At 42.5% G+C, this 15,098-nt stretch overlaps 1 protein-coding gene across 10 annotated transcripts in view; it reads left to right on the forward strand.

Annotated features, from left to right (window-relative positions):
* Positions 1–15,098, forward strand: part of PSD3 (pleckstrin and Sec7 domain containing 3) — a 571,362-nt gene that overhangs the window by 364,751 nt on the left and 191,513 nt on the right. The window contains exon 1 of one of the 10 annotated variants that reach the window (XM_073798614.1): positions 14,712–14,942. The exons of the other annotated variants lie outside the window; for them this stretch is intronic. Coding sequence (XP_073654715.1) covers positions 14,784–14,942 — 159 coding nt within the window. The 5' untranslated portion in view covers positions 14,712–14,783. Of the gene's footprint in view, positions 1–14,711; positions 14,943–15,098 lie in introns of those variants that run through there. 10 annotated transcript variants of the gene reach the window in all.

Genomic DNA, 15,098 nt, shown 5'->3' on the forward strand with positions numbered 1-15,098 from the left:
TATGTCTTACTCCTCTGCCGTCTAGAAGTTCCCCCCTGTTTTTTGTGTTTAGAAGATATATTATGTACAATTTTCTTTTTGAAAGAATTAATTTATATTTGGCTGTGCTGGGTCTTTGTTGCGGCACGTGGGATTTCTCTAGTTGCAGCGAGCGTGGGTTACTCTTCGTTGCAGTGCACGGGCTTCTCATTGTGGTGGCTTTTCTTGTTGAGGAGCAGAGGCTCTAGGCATGTGGGCTTCAGAAGTTGTGGCACATGGGCTCAGTAGTTGTGGCTTTCAGGCCCTAGAGCACAGGCTCAGTAGTTGTGGTGCACGGGCTTAGTTGCTCCACGGCATGTGGGATCTTCCTGGACCAGGGCGCAAACCTGTGTCCCCTGAATTGGCAGGTGGATTCTCAACCACTGCAGCCCCAGGGAAGCCCAGATATATTATGTTTAATGTTAATATGAGAGCCCAAAAAGATGGTGGTTGATTTCAGATCCCATTTCTCTAATTCTTGGCCTAGGAAAATGAAGCACATTTGACTCAAGCAAGATTCCATCAAATGCCCTTGCAAGTGAGGAAGCCTCACATTATCACAGTTTTCCAGGAATCGGGTTGTTGATTAACTGCCTGTGGGGAAAATTTTGTTCTTAGAAATAAGTAGGAAAAGTTAACCATTTGCCAATGGGCTTAGTAAAGAAAGGAGGGAACTAGAGCAAAATCTATAGCTTGATTTTTGTTTTTTAAGGTCTCCTTACAATTTGTGCAATCTGTAACACTGGAACTTTGATTTAAATAATGCAAATAATTAAAATACACCACATATCACTTTTTCTCTGTCTTACCACACACCCATTCTGTATCTCAGTATACCTATACAAGAGTTTATGATAAATTTACCTTTCACACTGTTTGAATTCCTTTTATTTTTCTCTTATCATCATATATTGCCCAGAAGTACTGACACTACCTTAAATTTTTTACCAGGATTTATAAACATCTCAGCAAACATTTTCTGAGGAAACTATCCTTCATATAGAGTAATTGACCCAGTGAGTAGAAGATTAGTCAGTTCACTACACACAAAGCTACAATTTTTACCACATACAATGAATTTGTCACCATGGAAGTAAACTCAACAACCAAATGTTGGGTCTCCTTTCTTAAATGTTAATAGATGTATCAGTCTGAGTGGGCTAAATTGCTATAGTAAATGATCCCAAGTTGCATCGTGGCTCAGACACAGTAGAGATGTATTTCTTGCCTATCCAGTTGTCTGAGGCACACATTCCTGGTGAGTAGGTTCTTCACAGAAACATAGCAGCCTCTTTGCATTCTGTGCCTTCATCATCCCCAGAGACATCTTAATTGTTCTGTGTCTGGCTTGTAAAAGGAGAAGGAGCATGGAGGGGCCAGTGGTTCTTGAAGGACCTGGACTGCAGGTGGCATAGGTTCCATCACTCACACTCTGTTGGCGGGCGTCTAGCTGCAGATGGGGCTGGGAGCAGTGTTTGGATCTTCCCAGCAACAACCCTGTACCATGGAGAAGAAAAGGGATTTTGATTGACAACAGGATATCTCTGCTGTACCAGATAATCTTTTTATCCATTTCCTGAGGAGCCTATTTGAGATTTTTTTTAGGGGGTGGGCAGTGTGGATCTTCAGATGCTCTTAGATGCCTTGTTTTTTTTTTTTGTTTTTTTTTTGTGGTACACGAGCCTCTCACTGTTGTGGCCTCTCCCGTTGCGGAGCACAGGCTCTGGACGTGCAGGCTCAGTGGCCATGGCTCACGGGCCCAGCCACTCCGCAACACGCGGGATCTTCCCGGACTGGGGCATGAACCCGTGTCCCCTGCATCGGCAGGCAGACTCTCAACCACTGCGCCACCAGGGAAGCCCCCGATGCCTTGGTTTTAATATAGACTTGCTATCTTCATTAATGGTAACTTAAAATTTTAATATTTCTGCATATTTTCCAGAAAGAGGAAGTGCTATTTTTATTGAAACTTATATACTGTTATTGTTCTCACATATAAGAACCAACATAAAACCTTTCAACCCTAATGAAATAGGAAGATTAGTTAGAAATCAGTACATCTACTCCTAATAAAGAAGGCACATAACATGCCATCTGGGATGATACTAGCATGATATATTAGGTGTATTAGCTTCCTGTTGCTGCTGTAACAAATTACCATAAGTTTAGTGTCTTAAGACAACACAAATGTGGTAAGCTCTCCTTCTGTTGTTACATGTCCTCTGACTCTGACCTTCTACATCTCTCTAAGAACACTTGTGGTTCCACTGTGCCCACCAAGATAACCCAGGGTAGTCTCCCCACCTCAAGGTCCTTAACATAATCACAACTTGTAAGTCTCTTTTGCCACGTAAGGTAACATATTTACAGAGGAACATAAAAATCTCCTAATCCAGGGATTAGGATGTAGACTTTGGGGACCAATATTTAGTTTAACACTGATAGGTAAATAATGTGCAACTTTTTCTCAGGAAGAAGCAAAACAACAATGAAATGAATTTTTGGTTGCTTTTCAGAAGACAGTTTGTTCATCACACTCTGCCATGTAGTCACAAAATGTTGGTTCTGGAATGAACTATAGAGATTTCTCATTCAACACCCATATTTCATAGATGAGGAATGCAGGTCCCTAAAAAATTGAGACTTGCTGGAGGTTACTCAGACCATCAGAGGCAGAGCTTTGGGACATTCTGGGGATTTTAACATAAAGGAAGAGAGAAGGTACCTTGTTTCTTTCTTGGAACCCTCCATTTAAGAGGGTTTTTGTTTGTTTGTTTGTTTGTTTTAATAATACTAATACTCTGAGATGACAAAATGGTCCCAAGTCTGCTGATGGCAAAGAAATGATGTCTTGGTCCATCAAGGACCTCAGACCTCAGTAATATAAATAAATGAAAATTCTCTCTTGTTTAAATAGATCATCAAGGAGACAGGCTTCATATCTGAGAGAAAATTTTTTATGATAAGTCTTACTGAATGTCAAGTACTTTTATTGTTGCCTGGAAAGGAGTGGAGAGTAGAAATACTAGAAATTCTCACATCTCATCATTAGCCCTTTGTTTCCAACTCTTCAACGTGCTGAGTCGAAACTGAGATGCTTGTGAGTGTAAAACACACACCAGATTTCAAAGATTTAGTATACAAAAAGGATTTTTATTTATTACAAATTTTATACACGTTGAAATGATAATGTTTTAGATAATGTCGGGTTAAGTAAAATATGTTTTTAAAGTTAACTTCACCAGTTTTCTTTTTACTCATTTTAATAAGGTTACTAGAAAAATTTAACTTATATATGCACCTTTCATTACATTTCTTTTGGACAGTACTGCCCTAAACTTTGCCCCGTAACTAATGATGGTGTGATGTGAGGCTGAGCAGCTCTCCCTTATCCTGGTCAGAATGATTAAAGGTGGTGGAGCCAGATTTCTCAGAGCTAGCTCAATAAAAATTAAATATTTCTTATTTAACCTTATGTTCGTAAACCAGTAGACTCATCATGACTTGGTGAGCGATTGTGATGCTGTATTACTGTAATATATAGTAAAATATATTTATACTGTAATATATAGTAGACATATAGTATTTTATATAACTATATAGTAGAATGTAAATATATAGTAAAATAAATACATACATAAATATATAGTAAAATAAATATATGCTGTAATATATTGTAAAACCTTGATAATTCTGGAGAAAAGTTACAATTAGGACTTGAATCAAAGAATACTTTAAAAGAAATGCAGTTCTCTTTGCTTCTAGGAATGTATACAAAGACAAGCTAAGCTCAGGCCCCACAGAGTAATAGTAAGAGCATAGCTTTTAGGAAACTAGTAGAGTCAACATTGATTCAAGTCCTGATTTCAGCTGAATGACTTTAGGCAATTTAGCTAACTTCTCTGAAACCCATCTCTAAAGTGAGATTAACAGTATCTACCTAGTAGGGCTTATCCTAAGGATTACAAGAGTAAGGTAAGTGAGGTAAGTGAGGGCCTGAGTAAAGATCCCTGGGCAGCAAACTCTGAGTCACATATTAACTCATAGGGAGTATGTTGGGAAGTGCTCTCCAGATGGTACCCGGGAAGGGTGGGATGCACTTTGGAGGAGAGAGGAAAAGAAGCTAGGCTGTGATGCAGTCTCCCCAGGGGCCTCCGCTGCCTCAGCAGAGGTCTGAAGCAGAGAGGTGCCCCTTCAGAGCTGTCCTGCAGTGCAGCACAGTGTCCACCAGGAATGTTCCTTACCCTTTCCCTCACAATAGGAAGATATGCTGTTGTGTTGTACGAAGTTACCATAATTAATTTAACCATTTGAAGGGTTTCCCATGCTTTCCTGTTACAAACAATGACAGTTTTTGAACTCATCTCCTGGAGCATATATGTAAGAGTTTTTCTAGAGTATAGTACTGGGAGAAGAACTGCCAGGTCATAAGGTGACAAATTCTACTTTACGAGATAATGCCAAATTGTTTTCCAGAGCGTTTAGATGGAGGAACAGCAAAACAGGTGGAATGGGACCCCAGGAAGCTTTAATGGCCCTGTTATATTCTATTTCACATATTGGGGGTGGCGGTTTGAAGGGTGTTTACTTTGATTATTATTAGTTTAATATCTTGCATGAACATTACTTTTATGTTTTTATGTGTTTTTGTGTGGTTTGTATGTATACAAAATGTGTTTTATGTATTTTATATGTTATTTTGTACATATCAATGATTACTTAGTAAAAATACCCCCTACAAGAGAATAGACAGAAGTTGCCCATTAGTTCTGTGCAATCCCTCTGGGTCTTCTAAAGTACGTGGAAGGGAACTAATAGTGTGTTTTTAAGGTATTTGATATCTTACCCAGTTGTGTTTCTAACATATTAGAGCAGGAGGCATGAAAGATGCTGTTGACCTCTTACTTTTTTACCTCACGCTTGCACTTTCCTGTCTACCAGGCTTATTTGGGGCTGTCAGGTGTCAATGACTGTGTGTCTGCAGCTGCCTCTAAGAGACATTAAGATTTACTTTAGATTGTCAACCCAAGTTGGGATCTCAATCTCACTGTCATACTAGCTCTCATCAGCCCTTGGTTGTTGCTCTTCTTTGTAAGGAGGTTTTTCCCTTCTGCTAGAGATTTTTAGTCTTCTTAGGAGTGGTTTTGTCCCTAGAAAATTTGAGAATTGAAAGCCTAGCTCTGGTCCCTTTTGAATGCTATTTGCCTTAGATTCTGTGTTTCCATTTATTGGTTCCTCTTACATAAAAATGTGTATTGGACTGTTTTTAACATCTAATGGTTAGCATCCCCCATAAAAATGCTACTATAAATTTCTAGCACATACTTGGCCAGCTCTGAGGATCCCTTGAATGAGCACTGCTAAGTTGAAAACCATTTCATTTATCAGAATAATTTTAATTTATTATCTAAGTAAGAAAGGAAAGATTTCATCTAGAGAAGGAACCTCACTTTCTAATTAACTTGCATTGTGCAGAATGTTTTCTCCAGAGACTTGGAGAGCACTGTGGTAGTGGGAACAGATGAGCAGACACTGCTGTGTGGAGTAAGGTTGGGGTAGGAGTGGTGGATAGATGTTTAAGGCACAGGAAACACAAATGTTTTATTGATGATTATTTGTATTTGGCCACTCAGGCTTAAATAGGAACCAGGATCTTCTTAATCTTTGTTACTGAAGTGAAGCTCTAACTTGAGCTACTTTATTGTTTGTTTCATGAAACTTGGACAGGAGTATTTTCAGATCTCAAAATCACAAGTCTTATAGCATATCGGGATCTAGCTTTACTACCCAATTATCACAGATATGCCACTTACATATCAGATGCTATGCTAAGTGCTTCATCTGTGTTTCCTCTCCACTGTCTCCAATAATGTCATTTCTTATAGCCAGGATTCTTGGCTACAAAATAAATGGAAACTGACCCTGGATAACTGAAGTATAAAGGAATTTATTGGAAAGTCATCAGGTAGCTCACAAACTGGAGGGGGAGGCTATTTAAGAATCATAGTAGGAAAATAGCTTCCCACCAAGGAATGCTGACAGCAGAGGAAACGCCAAGTGGCTTCCATGGGAAAGGTGTGGTGAGGACCCTACAGCTGCCACCACTTCTGCTACAGGGATGCTCTGACCCTGTGTCTGTGTCATTCCCTTGGCAGCATCAAGTGGCTGGCTTAGGTCACATGGCCTTCGCTGCTAACTTACAGGGACAGGGACTATTTGTCCCCCACTCTGGCACACAGTGGGAGTTTCCCCTAAAGTAGGAAGTTCTTGGTGAATAGCATGAAATCATCAAATGTCCATTGAGTCATGTTTCCCCCATTTTTCATTGAGATTTAGAAAATTTAAGTAACTTACCCAAAGTCATACATTCAGTCAATGACAAACCCAAGATGTAAACACAGGTCTGCTTGGCTCAGAACCATTGCACTTTGCTGCCACCTTAAGTGCTATTAACCTTGGTGAAGCCACTGTTACTGTCTTGGCCACATTGAAATTTGGATGAGGCAGAGAGTATTAAGTAGAAATCTGCTGGTTTTGTTTGTTTAGTTTTTTTTGACTAGGTCAGAACCCGTGGAGACACAGAGTACCTCATAGTGGCGCACTACTGTTTTACATTTGCTTGTGTGATTATTTGATTATTTTCAGTGAATGGTTCTTTAGTTGATGTCTATCTCAGCGTAAGCTCAGTGAGAGCAGGAATCTGTCTGGTTTTGTTTAATATTCTGTTCTTAGTGCCTGACATAACAAATGAGGGAAATCATGGTGGTGAACAGAATTAAACAGGTGTTTTGTCTTTTGCACTATAGAGCTTATAGTTACTCTTATGTAACACCAAGTGGTGACCATTTTTGGTGAAATTATAAATATGATTTGAAATTATTAAGTACAGATAGAAACTGATAAGTGACCCAGACTACCAAGTGAACTAAGCAAAGAAATGGAAAATGAAAATTTGTGGGTTTAGAGGACTTTCTGATAAATGAAAGTGAGGCAGCAAATGCTCTCTCTGTACAAATCATCTTTTTTTGGAAAAAATGCAAGTACAGTCATGTACTGTAATTGGCATCGTTTCTTGCTTAGAGAATAATTTGCCTTTGGCGTGAAGCTCCACGAGGGCAGCGATATCTGACCGTTTTATTTCCTTCTGGACAGTGTGTCTGGCATGACTTAGGTACTTAGGGGATATTTGTTGAATTGACACTAAATGAGATTATTATGGGTGGGTTTATTGGATTGGCTTCTGGGACAGAATATTTTCTCAGCACTTACCATCCCATCTGTAATTACTGGTTTACTCACTGGTGTTGGTTCACAACCTGGCCCCATATGAGGAGGGCAAGGAGAGACCGAAGAAAGAGGCAGTCACTCCGGACTGGTAGGTGGCAGGTTTAATACGCAAGGGAACTTATGAGGCTTGTCTTGGGCATCTGAGACACAGCGGATCTCTGCACCCGCCTCCAGGATCTTAAAGTTTATAAGCAGCCTTAAGTGGGTTCCCGTCAGGTAGGCCGTCCAGATGGTCCCAACACCACCTTACTGTCTCAAGGCCGCGTCCTTGAGCAGCTCCTAGCACGGGGAAGGCAAGCGGAATGCACATTCCGAGGGTGGGGGCTGGGTGAGGAGCCTCTGGGTGCCCAGGTCCGGCTCCAGGGTCAACTGGTAGACGTGTCCTCTTGATGACTTCCTCCAACAGCTAGAAGAACAGCTCTGGGAGGTCTGAAATGATACCACTTCTGTATCTGCATTTTGTATGTACTTTGGGATAGAATGAAGAGGACCTTCTTCCAGCACAGAACAAGGTTTTAGTGTCTTAGTGGTACATGAGAGGTTTTCTGCCCCTCCAGAAGGTCTAGTGACTTCAAGACAAAGTTCTTTGTTGCTTTTCCATGTGATGGTTTGAAAAGGTCTGAGCTGAATGTGGCAGTGTCAGTTACACAGAATTATGTCTTATGAACACAAAGATGCAGTTTTCCTTCTGTGTTTCTGGGCTTCTAAATAGCAAGTCTAATATATGACTCTTGTCTAAATGTCTTACATGACTGGATTTGGTTTATGAGGGATAAATAATGTTTTTTTCAAGTTTGGAACTATTTCATGCTTACAGGGTGGTTTCTCCCCCCGCCTCCCCCTCCCCCCAGCAAGAATGTTATTTAATTTTAAATGTAAGAAGGTTCTATTTAAAGATTTTTTTCCCATCCTGTTCCTTTGTGTGTTTAAGGAACAGATGGAACTAGAGCCTGTGAACCTACAGGCGAGGCTGAGGGCCGCTGGAGGGAAGCAGCACATCCTCGTGGGTTGAACGAGTCAAAGACAACTTCGACCTTCAACTGCCAATTACCGAAGACAGTGATTGTTCATTAAAATTGGGCTTAGTTTACATTTCAGATAATGACTTATGAGTGAAGGAAATCTTTAGCCCCATGGCTAGACAAAACTTTTCACTTTTGTGTCCACCTGAGATGGGCAAGGATAAGCATTATCAGACCTTTATGAAAAGTATTAGTGGACAAAGGGAATGGGTTGTGAAACTAGCTCCTCAGGCTGGGATTGAAGGATAAGGGACCAGAGAGCAGGTCCAGTCTGTATTCCGAGAGAAGCTGTATGAGTTCTGTTTTGGAAAGTAGTCTGTGAGGTGTCTAATCCATTAAGGTGGTAGATTGGTGACGCGTGGCAACAGGGTTCTGGCACAGACTCTTAGCACAGAACAGAGGCAGGGGAGCCTGCGTGAGGTCTCATGTGGCTGGACCACCTGGGGATCAGGATCTAGTCCTGCCATGTGGGACGCTAGATGGCTGCCACCCTCTGCTGGGGTTTAAAATTGGTCCTCAGATTAGAAAAGGATCAGCTGGGAAAGCCTGGAAGAAGACAGGAAAAAAGCAGGGAGTTTTTATCTAATTTATCTCTTTTTATTATTTAAAGCCATTTGTTGTTTGTATGTACTCTCAATGACTGTGGTAAAGTAGATATTGTTCTCTGGAAGACTGACTAATTTTGTGATCATGTTGCTGTATGGAAAGGAATAGTACCCAGAGAATGGAACGATACCTACCTCACTCCTGCCATGTTAGGGGCAGGAAGCTTCCACACATTTTTCTGGCCCCCCAGACTGTTCCTAAGCTGTTGGTAGAGTTGATTTTTCACGCCTCCTCTCTGCAGTTATTACATGAGTGGCTGGCCTCCATTCACTTCTGGAGTCAGTCTCCTCATATTGGATTTCAAGGTAACCATTTTAAGCCTTAAAAGCAGTGTGAAAAGATGTGTGGTTGTGGAATATTTAGCTTCAAGAAGCAAATAGCACAGGAGAAAAACAGCTTCTATTGGAAATTAGGAAACCTGGACACAAGTCTCAGTTCTGTCACTTAGTTATGAGGCCCTGGACAAGCCGCTTCATGTTTCTTGGGCCTCAGGAATCTTCATCTATAAAATGAAGAGACTGAAGGTGATTATTTCTAAGGTTCCTTCCAGCTCTCCCAATGAGGTTAAGTGCAAATGAATGGCCTAGAAAAGAAATCATTTATTAGCACCTTCGTGACAGTAGCACCAGCCTCTTGAAGATGTCGGGCCATGTGACTTTGACTCCCAGGTCATATTCGCTCACTTTACTCTGTTCCATACAAGCCAGTGTGACCTAAAGAACCTAGGAGAGCCATGAGATTCTTTTACGGCCTTCATTCTGTTCTGAAAATAAACTGAAGCTGGTTTCCTCTTGCATCTCATGCCTCTCTTCCCTCCCCTACTGTGTTAATTGTACCTCTGGACAGTTGATATTTAGAATTCATTACCACTTTGGCTTCTCTCCAGAGTGCTTAACTCAGTCTTCGGCCTTTTCTGCTAATGGTTCCACAGTGGTTTTTTGTGTTTTTTTTTTTAACATCTTTTTTGGAGTATAATTGCTTTACAATGGTGTGTTAGTTTCTGCTGTATAACAAAGTGAATCAGCTATACGTATACATATATCCCCATATCTCTTCCCTCTTACATCTCCCTCCTGCCCTCCCTATCCCACCCCTCTAGGTGGACACAAAGCACCGAGCTGATCTCCCTGTGCTATGTGGCTGCTTCCCACTAGCTATCTGTTTTACATTTGGTAGTGTATATAAGTCCATGTCACTCTCTCACTTTGTCCCAGCTTTATAAAGAGGAAGGACGCACCTGCCTAGAAGCCACTGTCGTCCTCCCAACTATCTCACTGGAGTTCTGCCAAGTCTTTAGTTCATGGGTATCCAGAAGGTACCATTGTAATTGTGGCAGAATTTCCTGCTGACCCCGCCTCCCACCCCCAACTGGGTGCCAGCTGCATGTTAGGGCCTTACGGTATTGGTGCTGTACGTATCCCTGGCACCTGGCACCTGGTAGGCACACATGAGCAATGTATTAGATGGGGTTCAGTTCTCTGGGACTCTGCCTTTTGAGAGGTTTAGAGAGTTTTTCTTTTGACCATTAACTGGGACACTTTTTAGAAACTTATTAGGGCTTGTGTACCAAATAGTGTCTTCAGTAAGAGAAAGCATCAGAAGGTACAGTATGGATTCCCAGCCTTCCAGTTAATTTGCATAATTAAGTTTCTTCTACAATTTTTATTTGATATGGAAGTCACCTTTATTTTCTGCTAAAGCTTTTATGAAAAGTTATTTTGTACTTTAAACAGCTGCTGCTCTCCAGGAGGCCTGCCTCTATTTTATAGCAAGCAAGCTCCTCTGCACAGGCTGGCTGATGTCTAAAAACGGTCAAGCCTTCTCAGAGCAGGATGGGGCAGGATGGGGCCATCATTAAATATTGAATCTAGTTGTGAACCCCATATGTGCCTAACACCACAACTGTGGGTGATATAAATGTAAGGGGAGGAAAATTAGACTTATTCAGAAAACAATTGGAAAACCATATTGTTTAAATGTTATTTAAGGTGTGCTACATTACAGGCATATTCACTGCATCCTTATTTATGAAGCAAAGGACTGCAAACTAAATGTCCAGTAATAAGACCCAGATACATCTGTATGCTGGAATACTGTGTAGCGATGAATCAGAGAGAGGGAGATTTATGTGTGCTAAAGTAGAATGATCTTGATGGTAAGGAAAAAGAAGAAACAGAAAGAATATATATCATGCTTTCATTTGTAGCCCATAAGAAGAAAAAGGATACATATACACACTTACACAGTGTCCATGGATGGACTGTCTCTGGAAGGATGCTTAGGAATCTGGCAATATTGCTTCTTTCTGGGCAAAGGGACTGGGAAACTAATGTGGGAAGGAAACTTAAAATTCACTGCATGCTCTATTTTACCTTTAGGAAAGAAGTTCATTTTGCATTAACTATAGTCATTTTTCAGAAAAAAAGATTATGCTGAATTTTCTTAAAAAGAAAATGACATGAAATACAATAGAGAAGGGAAACTTCCTGTACATTTAAGGAGTTTATTTGACAAGTAGTCATTGAGCTCCTGCTCTCTGCAGATGCTGTTATAGTCTCTGCGGCGCGGAGGACTTCAGACAGCCAGGGGTGCCCTACAGACAGGAGACGGCAGTCATGATGGAGAGTGACTGGGGTCGGGGTCGGGGCTGTTTCAGGAGGGTGGCCAGAGAAGGTCCCTTGGAAAAGGTAACATTTGAGCTGAACCCTGAATGGTGAAAGCCAGGATCAGGGTGCAGCAAGAGAGTGCCCGGCGGGAGGACACCAGCAGGGACCATTCAGGAGAGCCTCGGCAAGCAGGCAAGCATGTGTTGCGTGTGCAGGTTGAGTGAGGCTGCAGTCCTAGGGAATGAAGACACAGGCCTGACTGAAGGGGACGGTGGTGCTGGGAAGAAGTGGGACTGAGTTCAGGTTGGTAGGGTGGGGTCAGAGCACCCAGGGGTCCTGAGTGCTAGGGGTCCCCGCCAGCTTCCTCACGTGTTCCCTGTGTTGTTCACCCTGACCCTGTGGAGGCATGGCTCTGTGCTCTTCACTCTGTCCCGATACGAGAGTGCTGGGAACAGTATGAGGAAACTGCGTGGTGTGTGGTGTGGCTCAAAGTGAGGATTTGAATGCGGCTCTGCCATCACCTCCCGAACTGACTTCTGCCGCCTATGAAGAGGGGGTTTTACAATCCCCACTCACCTCGACCCCCTCACAATGTTTTCAAGTTGAGAACCCAAATGAGATAACCTGTGCTACTGCTGTAAAGTATAAGGTGTTAAACAGGTGAAAGTTGTTATTAGGAATGACATTACAGGAGGAATAATACCAGCTGGGCAGTCTTTAGATAAAGGTAACATATTTGGGTAAAGATAGGATATTTCTGCTAAACGTCCCAGAAATCAGGTTGTATATCAGATTCCATCTCTGTACATGGCAGCACATGGTTTTCATTCTTTTTATGTAAGCTTTTTGGTGGGGAAAAGGAAATTAAGTTCATCAGGAGGTGTCTTCTCACTCCTCATTATTCTGCCTGGCAAATACCCAAACGATGTGCTGCTTTTACAGCATGTTCCCTGTTTCTGACACATTGAAGCAGGGTCTCGTGTCTTCCACTAGTACTTTTTGAATTTTTATCTTGGCTCTGCTGCTAGTTCCTTCATGGGTTCTACCTCAGGCTTATTTGTGTTAAATGGAGATATTGGCCTATAGAATCACCATATGCTTAAGTTAGAATTATGCATGTTCTAAACGAGCGACTTTATCATCATTTTTTATGTCTTTGGAACATGCTTTGTAAAATATAAAGTCACTGCAGATTTTTTTTTTTTTTTTTTGCTGTACGCGGGCCTCTCACTGTTGTGGCCTCTCCCGTTGTGGAGCACAGGCTCCAGACGCGCAGGCTCAGCGGCCATGGCTCACGGGCCTAGCCGCTCCGCGGCATGTGGGATCTTCCTGGACCGGGGCACGAACCCATGTCCCCTGAATCGGCAGGCGGACTCTTAACCACTGCGCCACCAGGGAAGCCCCACTGCAGAATTTTTTTTTTTTTTTTTCTTGCGGTACGCGGGCCTCTCACTGTTGTGGCCTCTCCCGTTGTGGAGCACAGGCTCCAGACGCGCAGGCTCAGCGGCCATGGCTCACGGGTCCAGCCGCTCCGCGGCATGTGGGATCTTCCCGGACCGGGGCACGAACCCGTGTCCCCTGCATTGGCAGGCGAACTCTCAACCACTACGCCACTAGGGAAGCCCCAGAATTTTTTTAATTTAAAAGGTTCAGTAGCTTCAGATTACCTGGGAAGAGAGGAAAGTTTACCTTAAAGTAGCCAAAAATGATGTCATAGACTCTAAACTCTGCATTCTTAAAGCAGAGAAGATCTCCAGGATCGTCCAGAAGCGATTATCTATTATCATCTTAGACCAGACTCTACCAAAGTTCTCTAATGTCTTTGTTTCGCTCGTAGCAGAGTTGAAGCATCATGGGCTTCAAGGGTGGGAGATGGGAAGTGGAGAGGCCAGAGGAGGTAGGAGGTAGCCCCCGACGTGGGGTGCAGCCCAGCCCAAGTCCAAGCTTCACCTGCCAGGCTCACTGTCAGCAGAGGAGACAGCCCACATTCCTGAATAGTGCTCAGGAGCTGTGCCTTGTACTGTACAAAGTTTGTAATCCTGAGTCATCAAAGAAAAGATCAGATTTGAGGAGTGGGGTCGGTTGAGGCAGCACTGTCTTCCGGATTGGCATTTTACAAACTATTTTAAAATTGTATTTATATTAACACTAAGCCCTCCTTTATCTGGAGGCTTCTGTGACTGACCCTGTATACCCCAGGGATTCCAGATAAGTGAGGTATTGCAATCCTGAGTATTATACTCAGAACTTCACATGTCAGGAACTAAAATTCTCTGGTCTTCTATTAGCTTCCAATTTGTAATTCTCACTCAAGGGGCTGCATGCATTCTTGTGCTGACAGAGCATTTCTAGCTCTTAGAAAAGCTTCTTGCTCCTTCTTGGTCAGAGTTGGCTTTATGTGTCTCACTCTAAGCCATATTTAAAGCTAACATGTGCTAACCGATGGATTTTTTTTTTTTTTTAAGTTTTCAGTATGAGAGGGATGTGACACACCATCTTTATTCTGGATTTCTCATATGGGCTGACCACATTCCTGGTTAAACGTCTGGCTGTAGTAGTCTGAGGCTGTAAGAAACATTTAGTTCTTCAAAAGGCAATGCAGTTTGAATTACTGTTAAATGATATGTGGCCTGGAACAGAAAGGGGAGAGGAAAATAAATGCTCATTGGGATGGCTTTGTGGCTGTCATCCTTTTCCTTGCTTGGAATTGACTGAGCCTTTTGATGCCCATCGTATTTTTTTTTTCTTTTTGAAAATTTATCTCTGTTCCCACCCCACGTAGTGCCTGACAGATTACTTGAGACTTTTATTTGTGGTCTCTCTATTTTGTTGTTGACATTAATAAGCTTGCTGCACAATCACAAGAGAAATAGTGTTGCTATTTGGAATGTTAATGAATTGCTTGCCTGGCCAATTGCCATTTGTTCCAGTGTGTGAATATGGGTGTGTGTGTGTGTGTGTGTGTGTGTGTGTGTGTGTAACAGAGAGACAAGTAGCAGGGCTGGGGTTGCTTTTTTTCCTGTTCGCAGCCAGTGACGTGAGCTGTGCCTGGAACAATCAGACTCTCTGCGAGCAGGGTAGTTGACGCTGGAGGAAGCAGCCTGGTGTTTCCTGGGCTAAGGCGATCTCGGAGCTCTGAGCTGCTCAGGCGCGGCCCAGCGGAGCTCCTCCAGCATAAGAGCCTTGCAGCGGCTGGAAAGTGCCTTTGTATTTCTCCAAGCCCCTTCCCCGGTCAGCCTGCAAAATGATTGGCGTGAACAGTGTTCAGAGTGCCAGCAAGGTGCGGGTGAGGACCTCAGGCTCTGTGAAATATTCCCGGGAGGATTCCATCCGGCGGCAGTCACACCGGTCAAAGTCTATGAAAATTTCCAACTCCTCAGAGTTTTCTGCCAAGGAGACCAAGGTAAAGAGACACCACGTTCAAGCATATTGACAGTTGTATGTTAGGATAATGAAATTTGGTACAGTTTTTGCCAGCGTCTAATGTGCAATGACAAACTGAGAAAGTACAATGCATAAAATGGCTCTAAGATAATAGGTGAGAGGGTGGTATCTGAAC

The sequence above is a fragment of the Tursiops truncatus genome, chromosome 21 (genome assembly GCF_011762595.2).
Source record: "Tursiops truncatus isolate mTurTru1 chromosome 21, mTurTru1.mat.Y, whole genome shotgun sequence".
Taxonomy (NCBI): domain Eukaryota; kingdom Metazoa; phylum Chordata; class Mammalia; order Artiodactyla; family Delphinidae; genus Tursiops; species Tursiops truncatus.